The 12,554-nt window shown below is 35.7% G+C and overlaps 1 protein-coding gene across 1 annotated transcript; it reads left to right on the plus strand.

Annotated features, from left to right (window-relative positions):
* Positions 1 to 2,970: 2,970 nt before the first annotated feature.
* On the plus strand, positions 2,971 to 5,835 carry il12ba (interleukin 12Ba). The gene is made up of 7 exons (XM_051650069.1): positions 2,971 to 3,064; positions 3,889 to 4,158; positions 4,398 to 4,500; positions 4,616 to 4,794; positions 5,218 to 5,387; positions 5,517 to 5,623; positions 5,772 to 5,835. The coding sequence occupies exons 1-7, from the start codon at positions 2,971 to 2,973 to the stop codon at positions 5,833 to 5,835; spliced, it is 987 nt and encodes a 328-aa protein (XP_051506029.1).
* Positions 5,836 to 12,554: the final 6,719 nt, after the last annotated feature.

The raw sequence follows: 12,554 nt of genomic DNA on the forward strand, positions 1-12,554 counted from the left end.
TTAACATTATTTAATACATAAGATATCATGAACTAACAATGAACATATATATATACACACACACACATATATATATATATATATATATATATATATATATATATATATATATATATATATATATATATATATATATATATATATATATATATATATATATATATATATACACACACACACATATACATATTTTTTTTTTTTTTACAGCATTTATTATTCTTTGTTAATGTTAGTTAATAAAAATACAATTGTAAGTTCATGTTAGTTCATAGTGCATTAACTAATGTTAACATACACAACTTTTGATTTTAAAAATGCATTCCTACATGTTGAAATTAACATTAACCAAGATTAATAAATGATGTAAAAGTCTTGTTCATTGTTAGTTCATGTTAAGGGAATAGTTTACCCCAAATTGAAAATTCTCTCATCATTTACTCACCCTCATGCCATCCCAGATGTGTATGACTTTCTTCTGCAGAACACAAATTAAGATTTTAGAAGAATATTTCAGCTCTGTAGGTCCATAAAATGCAAGTGAATGGGTATCAAAATTTTGAGACTGCAAAAAGCACATAAAGGCAGCTTAAAAGTAATCCATAAAGACTCGAGTGGTTAAATGAATGTCTTCACAGAGATATGATAGGTGAAAAACAGATTGATATTTAAGTCCAGTTTTGCTAGAAATTATTCTCCCTGCCAAGTAGTGGGCATATGCATGAAGAATGTGAATCACCAAAAAACATAAGAAGAAGAATGTGAAAGTGGAGAATAACTGAGCAGGGAGGAGAATTTATAGAAAATTATAATTATTAATCTGTTTCTTACCCACACATCAGTTTGCTTCTGAAGACATTCATTTAACCACTGGATTAATTAATTAATTAATTAATTAATTACATTTATGCTGACCTATGTGATTTTTGGAGCTTAAAAATTTTGGCACCCATTCACTTGCATTGTATAGACCAAAAGAGCTGAGAAAATCTTCTAAAAATCTTGATTTGTGTTCTGCAGAAGAAAGAAAGACATACAGTGCATCCGGAAAGTATTCACAGCGCTTCACTTTTTCCATATTTTGTTATGTTACAGCCTTATTCCAAAATGGATTAAATTCATTATTTTCCTCAAAATTCTACAAACAATACCCCATAATGACAACGTGAAAGAAGTTTGTTTGAAATCTTTGCAAATTTATTAAAAATAAAAAACGAAAAAAAATCACATGTACATAAGTATTCACAGCCTTTGCCATGACACTCAAAATTGAGCTCAGGTGCATCCTGTTTCCGCTGATCATCCTTGAGATGTTTCTACAACTTGATCCACCTGTGGTAAATTCAGTTGATTGGACATGATTTGGAAAGGCATACACCTGTCTATATAAGGTCCCACAGTTAACAGTGCATGTCAGAGCACAAACCAAGCCATGAAGTCCAAAGAATTGTCTGTAGATCTCTGAGACAGGATTGTATTGAGGCACAGATCTGGGGAAGGGTACAGAAAAATTTCTGCAGCAGTGAAGGTCCCAATGAGCACAGTGGCCTCCATCATTCGTAAATGGAAGAAGTTTGGAACCACCAGGACTCTTCCTAGAGCTGGCCGCCTGGCCAAACTGAGCGATCGGGGGAGAAGGGCCTTAGTCAGAGAGGTGACCAAGAACCCGATGGTCACTCTGACAGAGCTCCAGCATTTCTCTGTGGAGAGAGGAGAACCTTCCAGAAGAACAACCATCTCTGCAGCACTCCACCAATAAGGCCTGTATGGTAGAGTGGCCAGACGGAAGCCACTCCTCAGTAAAAGGCACATGACAGCCCACCTGGAGTTTGCCAAAAGGCACCTGAAGGAGTCTCAGACCATGAGAAACAAAATTCTCTGGTCTGATGAAACAAAGATTGAACTCTTTGGCCTGAATGGCAAGTGTCATGTCTGGAGGAAACCAGGCACCGCTCATCACCTGACCAATACCATCCCTACAGTGAAGTATGGTGGTGGCAGCATCATGCTGTGGGGATGTTTTTCAGCGGCAGGAACTGGGAGACTAGTCAGGATCGAGGGAAAGATGAATGCAGCAATGTACAGAGACATCCTTGATGAAAACCTGCTCCAGAGTGCTCTGGACCTCAGACTGGGGCGAAGGTTCATCTTCCAACAGGACAAAGACCCTAAGCACACAGCCAAGATAACAAAGGAGTGGCTACGGGACAACTCTGTGAATGTCCTTGAGTGGCCCAGCCAGAGCCCAGACTTGAACCTGATTGAACATATCTAGAGAGATCTGAAAATGGCTATGCACCGACACTCCCCATCCAACCTGATGGAGCTTGAGAGGTCCTGCAAAGAAGAATGGGAGAAACTGGCCAGAAATAGGTGTGCCAAGCTTGTAGCATCATACTCAAAAAGACTTGAGGCTGTAATTGGTGCCAAAAGTGCTTCAACAAAGTATTGAGCAAAGGCTGTGAATACTAATGTACTTTTTTTTTTTTTTTTTTTTTTTTTTTTTTTTTTATATAAGTTTGCAAAGATTTCAAACAATCTTCTTTCACGTTGTCATTTTGGGGTATTGTTTGTAGAATTGAGGAAAATAATCAATTTAATCCATTTTGGAATAAGGCTGTAACATAACAAAATGTGGAAAAAGTGAAGCGCTGTGAATACTTTCCGGAAGCACTGTACACATCCAGGATGGCATAAGGGTGAGTAAATTATGATATATTTTTCATTTGTGGGTGAACTAGTCCTTTAATGTTGGTAACTAAGTTGGAAACCTTATTGTAAAGTGTTACCAAAATAGTTTTGTTAGTAAAGCCTAATGTAGTGAGCTTGATTCATATTTTTTACTTGTTTAAAATGTGCTAAATTTATGAAGCGCAGTGTTTGTTACCAGATAAAAATATATATTTTTTTGATTACTGTATGGGAGTACATCATCTCAATGCAAAATCTAAACTGTTTCTTATGTACCTACAGATGTTTTTTCTCTTATTCGGAACTTTGTTCCTCCAGTTCTCTGCATTGGGAGCAATCAAAACAGCTGAGAGCTACTGGACACTCAAACCAAATGGTTTGTTTGTCTGAATCATGTCCATGTGCATTTTCCATGTTTAATTTCAACAAAAATGCAACATGTTTGAGTTTAATAAACTCCTGGAATAAAATGAACACTGGCTTTCCCAGAATGTTATTTAATTTTTGTTGGTGCATATTTTATTATATTCCCATAAAAAATCTGATATATGGTAATATACACTCACTAAGCACTTTATTAGGAACACTATGTTTCTAAATGCCCGACATTGTCTTCTGCTGTTGAAGTGCATCTGCCTCAAAGTTCGACGTGTTGTGCATTCTGAGATGCTATTCTGCTCACAACAATTGTACGGAGTGGTTATCTCAGTTACTGGAGCCTTTCTGTCAGCTCAAAGTCTGGCCATTCTCTGACCTCTCTCATCAAAAAGGTGTTTCCGTCCTGCCGCTCACTTGATGTTTTTTGGCACCATTCTGAATAAACTCAGGATATCAGCAGTTACAGAAATACTCAAATCAGCCCATCTGGCACCAACAATCATGCCACGGTCAAAATCGCTGAAATCACAATTTTTCCCCATTCTGATGGTTGATGTGAACATTAACGGAAGCTCCTGACCCATATCTGCATGAATTTATGCATTGCACTGCTGCAACACGATTGGCCGATTAGATAATCGCATTCATAAGTAGGTGTACAGGTGTACCTAATAAAGTGGTCAGTGAGTGTAAATACCTAAATATATGAACTTTAACTGTATATACAGTATATCTTCATAAATGGTGAATTATGCTTTTATTGTATTATTATATATCTCTTGATGTATTATGATGTATTCTTTTTCAATTGTCTGTCATCAGTGCTTGTGGTGGATGTGGACGTGGCTAAAGATGTCAACATGGTACAAGTTCCACTTATCTGTAGAGAAGCCTATGAGGAGAAAAATGTTACATGGACCAAAAACCAAGAGGAGGGCCTGGAGGCCCAAGGAAACAGGATTATGGTTACAGTAGAGGGGTGGAAGGGGGGCAACTACTCCTGTTTCAACAATGAGGGCTCCTACCTGAACCACACGCTGGTGCTGGCTCAGTGGACCTTCAGGAAGATTATTAAGAACACACCTGGAAAAGGTAGAACCATATTTACATACTATAATATAGTACTTGGTGAAACCCCTTTCAGTACAGTTAATTTGAAATTGTTAAAGCTTTTAAAGTAAAACACATGCGTCACTGCTTTTTGAAATGAATTTCAATGTGCCTTAATAACACAATTATTTTCTATTTGTTTAACTGAAATCACAAACAACATTATCACAAATTAACCAAGTGGTTTCAAAAGTATTTATATTTTATTTTAACCTTACCAGGTTACATCCATTGTTCAACAAATAACTATGGAGGCTCCTTCCAATGTTCCTGGACATGGGGTACAAACAGGGATGGACATGTTGCTCATATCAAAGCCACACGGTAAGTTTCCCAATCTTGCTCTACGGTATATAGACTAATTTAATATTGCAACCAACGTTGATGTGAGGAGTGTGGGGGGGATAAACCTAAGAGACTCAAACTGATTCTCATCCAGCGCTCACGGTAAAAGCAACATCAGCTGCAGTCTGGATTCCAATGGACAGAGTATCACATGCTTAGACCAAGACTACTGTCCTTATGCAGAAGAGGTGGAATGCATCAACCTAACCATCTACTTCAGAAGCAGCTTTGTTGTAGAAACCTACTCCACAAAGTTCCTCATCATGGATATTGGTAAGCATTCAAAAATCTCTAGGAGTGCCATTACTGAGACAGGTCCTTAGAATATCTTGTATTCAGTAGCATGCAGCTTATATTATAAAACAGTTTCTGTCTTCTATTCTGACTGGACAAGCAGCATTCTTGGAGATGGAACTGGACAAGCTCTTGCTTGTGTTATATTGTTTGACCACAGCACATATGCTTTAAAAAGTGGCAACCTGCAATTGTTACCTTAAGGATGTATTTCTACTTGATCTAAAAATTAAAAATGGCATTTGTTGGTGTAACCTGATGTAGTCGGGTTGATTGAATATCAAACAATACTTTTTGAATTTTTAGATGTTACCACAAGTAAGGTTCATAGTATGGAAGCAACAGGCCACTCATCGGAAAGGGAAACGTGGCTTTTAATGTTTTTCATTGTCCATTCCATAGTGAGGCCTGATATGGTGGCGATTAACGTGATCAATCAAACATCTGTAGAATTAGGGTACCCACAATCGTGGAGCACACCAGCCTCCTACTTCCCTCTCACCTTCCAAGTAAAAGAGATTCGCTGTCGGAAACGCAAAAAATGTGACTGCTCCAAACCAAACTCACTAGAGGTAATGTTTATACTGAATGAAAGACTGCATAACCTTTGCATAACAAAAGCTTGGCAAAGGTCTTTTATGGGTAGGGTATAATAAATTGTAATCATATAACAGCATGTTCAATTATTAATCACACTACAGGTAACTGTAAAAAGTCACCAACTACCAGTGACAAAAGGGATGACCGTATGTGTGAGAGCACGGGATGAGTTCTGTAATTCCTCATGGAGTGAATGGAGCCAGTATAAGTAAGTGTATTTAATGTCTGTAGTATTCTTCAGTAGATTCAAGAAAGTTCCATATCCCCAATAAGGGATTTTAACATTTGTGTTTTGTTTTTAGAAAGGTTTCGAAAAACATTGTAATGCAAACCTTCTCTATCCCTTTTTTTCCCAGATGTAATACCAGGAAAAACAGGAGACAGAGGAATGGAGAACAAAAGTTAAATAAGATGCTTTAATTTGTTTTATTTTATTTATTGCAGTGCTTTTAAGTAGAATTTTGCTTCCTGTAGTTATACATGATGACTGACTCCTACAACCTATTAGACCTACTTTGGTCGTGCTATACAAACACATAATACTGTATGTGTTCTTGTACAACCCCAATTCTGAAAAAGCTGGGACAGAATGAAAAATGCTAATAAAAACTAAAATGAGTGATTTGTAAATTATAATCACCATTTGCTATATTGAAAGCTCTACAACTACACATTACATGATGTTTTACCCTGTGAATTTCATTGTTTTTTTTGTTTTGTTTTATGTTCAATAACTTCAAATCAGATGATTGCAACATGCTCCAGAAAAGTTGGGACAGTCTAGTGTTTACCACTATGAAACATTTCTTCTAAAAGCACTTATTAAGCATTTGGGCACTGAAGACAAAAGTTTGTTAAGTTTAGAAAGTAGAATTTTCCCCAGTTCATCTGTTATGTAGGTCTTTAGCTGCACAGTTGTACGAGGTCTTTGTTGCCGGATGGTGTGCTTAATAATGCGCCACACATTCTCAATTGGAGACAGGTCAGGACTGCAGGCAGGCCAATCTAGCACCCACACTCTCTGCTTACACAGCCATGTACTTGTTATCCGGGCAGTATGTGGTTTGAAGTTGTCCTTCTGGAAAATGCAGGGATGTCCCTGGAAAAGACGGTGCTGGATGGCAGCTCCAAAATTTGCATTCATGGTGTTCTCACAGATGCGAGAGTTACCTGTGCCATGGGCACTGACAAACCACTGGCCCATACAGAGACTGGCTTTTGGACCTGATGTTAATAACAGCTTGGATGGTCCTTTTCCGCTTTGGTCCGGAGAACATGATGGCTCTGTTTTTCAAAAACTTTTTTAAATGTGGACTCTTTGGACCAGAAAACACAGTTCCACTGTTCTACTATCATCTAAGATGAGACTGAGCCCAGAGACGTCAGCAGCGCTTCTGGACAGTGTTGATGTAGGGCATCTGCTTTGCATAGTAAAGTTTTAACTTGCATCTGTGGATGCAGCGGTGAGTGGTGTTGACTAACAAAGGTTTACTAAAGTTATCCCAAGCCCATGTTCATGATATACATTACAGATGAATGACCTTTTTTAAGACAGTGATGTCTGAGGGATCAGAGATTACGTGCATTCAGAAGTGGTTTTCGTCTTGCCCTTAATGCACTGAGATTTGACCAGATTCCTTGAATCTTTTAACTATATTGTGCACTGTAGAGGGTGAAATGCCCAAAATCCTTCCAATCTGACTTTGGGGAACATTGTTCTCAAAGTGCTGGATTATTTGCTGAAGCATCTGTTGGCAAATTGACAAGTCTTGAATGATCCTTGCTCTTGAAGGACTAGGTTATTTGTGAGGCTCCTTAAATACAATGACACAATTACCTCACCTGTTTAACATCTCCTGTTTCATATCAATTTGTTATTTCAACTCATCAAATTGTTTTATAGTCTTAAATTGTCTCTGTCTCAACTTTTTTGGAGTGTCTTGCAGTCATCTGATTTGAAATTACTGTACATTTTCATAAACAACAATAAAATTCACAAGGTAAAACATCATATTATGTGTAGTTGTAGTGCTTTCAATATAGCAAAGGGTGAATATAATTTACAAATCACTCCTTTTTGTTTTTATTAGCATTCTTCATACCGTCCTAACCTTTTCAGAATTGGGGTTTTAGTAACTTATGTATTTTCCTATCCATTCTATGATAGAATTAATTTTATTTATTATTGTATTACATAATTAAATGACTGAAATGTTTCTGATGTCCATCCATGATTAAACATTATATGACACACTGTAAAATATCCACATGCTTTTAATTCAGTCTTGAGTGTATCCATTGTGTATGCCAAGTCTCACCAATCATGAACAATCATGCAGTATGTAGTTTGCCAAATATTACATACATTTGCAAGGTGTGGACTGAGTTGGGGTCCTAATTGTGCAAATGTCTTTTCTTATTCTGTAGATCGCACATAAGACTGCTCAGGATAAGCAAGACAGAAATTACTGTTATAGAAATTGGAGCAAAACCAAGTGCTATTCCCCACATTTCAAAGGTTCTCTCTACAGAACTTCGACATCAAAGCAAAAGAAACACTCATCCCTATTGATCACTGGTTGTTCAAGTATTGATTAAAAACAAACCATGTATTGAAGCCTAAAAAAACCCACACACATAATGTACTATGATTTATGCTTGATCGTTATGAATTGCCTCTTATGAAAAACAAAGGTGGTGGATATTTGAAAATGATACAATTTGTGTTCCACAGGGCGATTTTGAGGAACTAACTCAAACAAACATGCCATTCAATAACTGTGGCCAAATTGGCAATTCAAGTAAATAACAAAGAGAGTATAAAAAAAAGAACAGAAAAAACAAACAAACAAACAAACAAAAAAATTATAATAATAATAATAATGGGAAATGCCATTATAGGGAGTCACAAGCAGTTCTGAATGACTGGAATTCTACTAGTCACCAACCAGACAATTAATGAGTTTGAAGTGAATGAGAATAAACATGTACAAATCATTAAAAACCATTACAGATAATGGATTTTGTAAAGACCCTGTACATTTTCTGCATTTACTTGGCTTAAAAATAGGCATGTTTAATGTATTTGTAAAGTCCATATAAAATCAAAATTGACCCTAAAATTACCCTATGTACATTTTCAATGCACACTGAAAATAATTTGGAGTGTATTTTCAAGTAAAGGCTACACACAGTTCTTGGTGGCTTTAATTAGAAATTCTCAAGAAAAGTTTACTTTGCAGTACTCTGTTTCAAGTAAAGTTTACTCACTCTTTGTTTGTACATTTTACTCAAGCAATGTAGCACTGAATGAATCTATGCCTTTAAAGTGTGCTGGCATCTCAATGCTTTTTTTAATGTACTCAGTCATGTACCACATGACACACGGAAGCCTTCCACAGGGAAGCTTAATGCATGCTATGCAGTCTATTATATTACCTTGCTTTAATGGCAATAGAAACCAGATTCAGAGCTGCGCCCGCAGACCTGAACACTTGGTGCACAAAACACAGTTAACAATCAACCGTAATTTTGAGTAGAAAATGAACTTCAGACTTCATCAAAGCAAGAATTTACCAAATGTAACAACAAAATCAACAAATAAAAACTGTGTAAATCACCTTACAAACAGTGAAACCATGCAAGCCGTTTAATTATTCAAGCCCAGTGCATGCTGGGAACCCCAGCTTCAAAAAGTGATGTAAATTAACTTTTTTAATTTACTAGTGAAATTTACTCAAATTAGCAAATAAATATATCTACTTTAGGATTGATATATGATGATGTATTGTAAATATAACAAATATCATAAATGTAATAATAATCATATATTTACTTAAGCTAGAGCATAAATTTTTACGTTTAAATTGAGTACAAAAGTAGAATTTACTTAATATTTTCAAGTTCACACTTAACTAACTTATCCAATGAAAAAAGTACTTAATCTTTTCTGCTATATTTACTTCACCACAAAATCCCTGTACAAAATGTCTATAATTTTAAATGTAAAGAATGTAAAAATGCAACAGTAAGTTAATTGGTTAGTTACCTTAAATTATATGGTAAAAATGTATAATATATTTCAAAAGACCATATATGTAATTTTATGGTATAATATTGTAAAATTAAAGTTAAAATTATGGTGAAAAACAATAATCGGGCGTTCAAAGAAGTCACATTTTCATTATGTTTTATGGGAATTGTTGTTTCTTCTTATTTCTAATATCAGTTATGTATATTGGTGTTATATTTTATGTAGTTAATGTTATTGCATTATTTTAGTTTACATGTGTTACCCTGACGGTGTTTTGTGTTTGTGTGAGTAACACTGAGCACTGTCTTTACATGTGTATTAATTATTGCTCCTGGAAAGGCCACTCTTGATTAACTTTAAGTCATTATGTGGCCTTTGGTAGTTACTAAGTTGATTAACAGTACATTTTAAAGTGAAAAGCAGACTTTTGTACTACCAGAAGGTTAAAATGTCATGTTTATATAGTTTAATATTATAAACAATTGCATCCTGTAAAGCCTGAAATATGGTCACCATATTTTTTACGGTCAGTGTCTGGCAACCACAGCTGCTGGGATTTTATCGTAATTTTAATAGAATTTTTATTTTATAACTTGCTCTTCCTCTGAAATTACTTTCCGATTCCACTGATGTCACTATAGGTTGTGTTTTCTTATCGAAAATCACAGAAGTACAGAAGTAAAATAGGTTGTGAACCGGGCTTCACATTGCATTGCATTGTTCATTGCATGCCTTATGCTTACATACAGTACTTTACCTGTGATTTTGCCTATCCATTGAAATTCCATCAAGCCTCACCACTAACATCAGTTTGAGATGAATTAAAGTAGGCAAAATTATACAACGCTTCTTGAGAAGGCCACAGTCCCTCCTCATCAGAGTCTTTTCAGGGCAAGTGTAAAAACTATTTGATCTGAGAACCATTTCCTCAACATCATTATGAGAGACAGTAAAGAGGGTACAGATTGCTGACCTACTTGTGAAGTATAGAGTCTAAAAGAGAATATTGGCTCACTCCCATTGGGACTCATGCAGGTAAATGTTCTCTGTGTTTTCAATATTCTAAATGTGGATTGTTGTCATGGGTTACACACATGTTTGCAGCTTTTGGGACTGCTCTTGTGGGTTACACATGTGACAGCATTTTATTTTGTTACAGAATGGACATTTGCCGTATATTCCTCAGGCGATACCTCATACTCTGTAAATGATGTTCAGTCATATGCTTATATGGGAGGGAAGTTCATGTCATCAACATAAGTGAACAGCTGAGGCAGCGATAGATTCTCACACTGGCTTGACCACAAGAGGAGAAATTACTAGGGGTTTAGAGATGGTAATTCCCCATGCAGCGTGCAGATATTACATTTTTTAACCACAGTATATTTTCTCTTATTCTCTGATTGTGAGTGAAAAGAGAGATTGAGAGATAATTCCACTTACTTACAGTACATCTTGCCCCAACTACATTACACACAAATTTGGGGTACATTTCATACATCACAACCCACCAAAGAGACTTTCATTCGAACTCAAAGAAATACATAATCCTATATTGGAAACCCCAGCACGTGCAAACCTGGCTGCAAGGTATCACCAAATAGTAATGGCTTTTTGATATGCATACACACAGTACATAATGCATATAAAGATAGATAGACAGACAGACAGACAGACAGATAGACTGACAGACAGACAGACAGACAGACAGACAGATAGATAGATAGATAGATAGATAGATAGATAGATAGATAGATAGATAGATAGATAGATAGATAGATAGATATAAGAAGTGCCTGTGGTGTTTTAGCAGAAATTTTGGTAATGATTAATTTTCTTGAGGGACCATGATGAAACATTAAAGGAATATTCCTGGTTCAATACAATTTAATCTTAATTGACAGTATTTGTGGCTTAATGTTGATTACCACAAAAAAAAAAAAAAAAAAAAAAAAAATTCAACTCATCCATCCTTTTCTTTAAAAAAAAAAGCACAAATTGAGGTTACAGTGAGGCACTTACAATGGAAGTGAATGGGGCCATTTCTGGAGGGATTAAAGGCAGAAATGTGAATATTATAATTTTATAAAAGCACTTGCATTAATTCTTCTGTTAAAACTCATATATTATTTGAGCTGTAAAGTTGTTTAAATGGTGATTTTTTTTTTTTTTTTTTTTTTTTTTTGTCGTTTTAGGGTTTGTTGACATATCATCATGGCAATGAAGTTGTAAAATTGGCTATAACTTTATACAGAAAAGTTTAGTAAGCTATTTTTATCACACTAAAATCATGTTAACACATATTGTTTATGTCTTGTGGCTATACTTTTAAAATATTGCGCATTTTAACGTTTACAGATTGGCCCCATTCACTTCCATTGTAAGTGCCTCACTGGAACCCAGATTTTTGCTTTTTTTTTTTTAAGGAAAATGGTGACAACACAACCACACTAAATATGTGTCAGCCATTTACAATATATGAAATGGATAAGTCATTTTGTGTGCTCCTTTGTTTTATGTCATATTTATCAGTATTTAAACGATTCACTTTTCTTTTTGTTTTCATTATCATGTATTGTCTTCTTGTATCATATTATTTGTATCATATTTAAAAATCTGTGTAGAAATAGCTTTACAATTCTTTGGCAATACTGTACTACAACTGTCATGCCAATAAAGCTGAACTGAATTTAATTTTGAGAGGGGGGAGGGAGTGTCTCTTTTTTATATTATGTACGTCTTTGTTTCCACTGATTTATTTGTATGTAACTCAGCTGTAAACGCTTTGGCAATACCAATGTACAAATATTTGTCATGCCAATAAACTGAAACTGAGAGAGAGAGAGAGAGAGAGAGAGAGAGAGAGAGAGAGAGAGATAGAGAGAGAGAGAGAGAGAGAGAGAGATGTCAAAAGCATTACAGACACTGGTAAAGTCCATTATTATTTTTAATATACGTGATCACGTTCATTATACAGCTCATGTTTTCACATTCACAGTTAACTCTGTGAAAGCTGATTCGTCTGCTTTTACGTGTGCTTTTACTCATTATCAGTCCCACCCCCGCCCCCAAACGTGTGTTCCCTCATGATGCCACGCGCTCGATA

This window comes from Myxocyprinus asiaticus, chromosome 22, assembly GCF_019703515.2.
Source record: "Myxocyprinus asiaticus isolate MX2 ecotype Aquarium Trade chromosome 22, UBuf_Myxa_2, whole genome shotgun sequence".
NCBI lineage: Eukaryota > Metazoa > Chordata > Actinopteri > Cypriniformes > Catostomidae > Myxocyprinus > Myxocyprinus asiaticus.

Coding starts and splice junctions, on each gene's coding strand:
- il12ba (XM_051650069.1), top strand. CDS start 2,971: ATGTTTTTTCTCTTATTCGGAACTTTGTTCCTCCAGTTCTCTGCATTG. Junction 3,065..3,888: donor CTGGACACTCAAACCAAATG/GTTTGTTTGTCT, acceptor GTCTGTCATCAG/TGCTTGTGGTGGATGTGGAC. Junction 4,501..4,615: donor GCTCATATCAAAGCCACACG/GTAAGTTTCCCA, acceptor ATTCTCATCCAG/CGCTCACGGTAAAAGCAACA.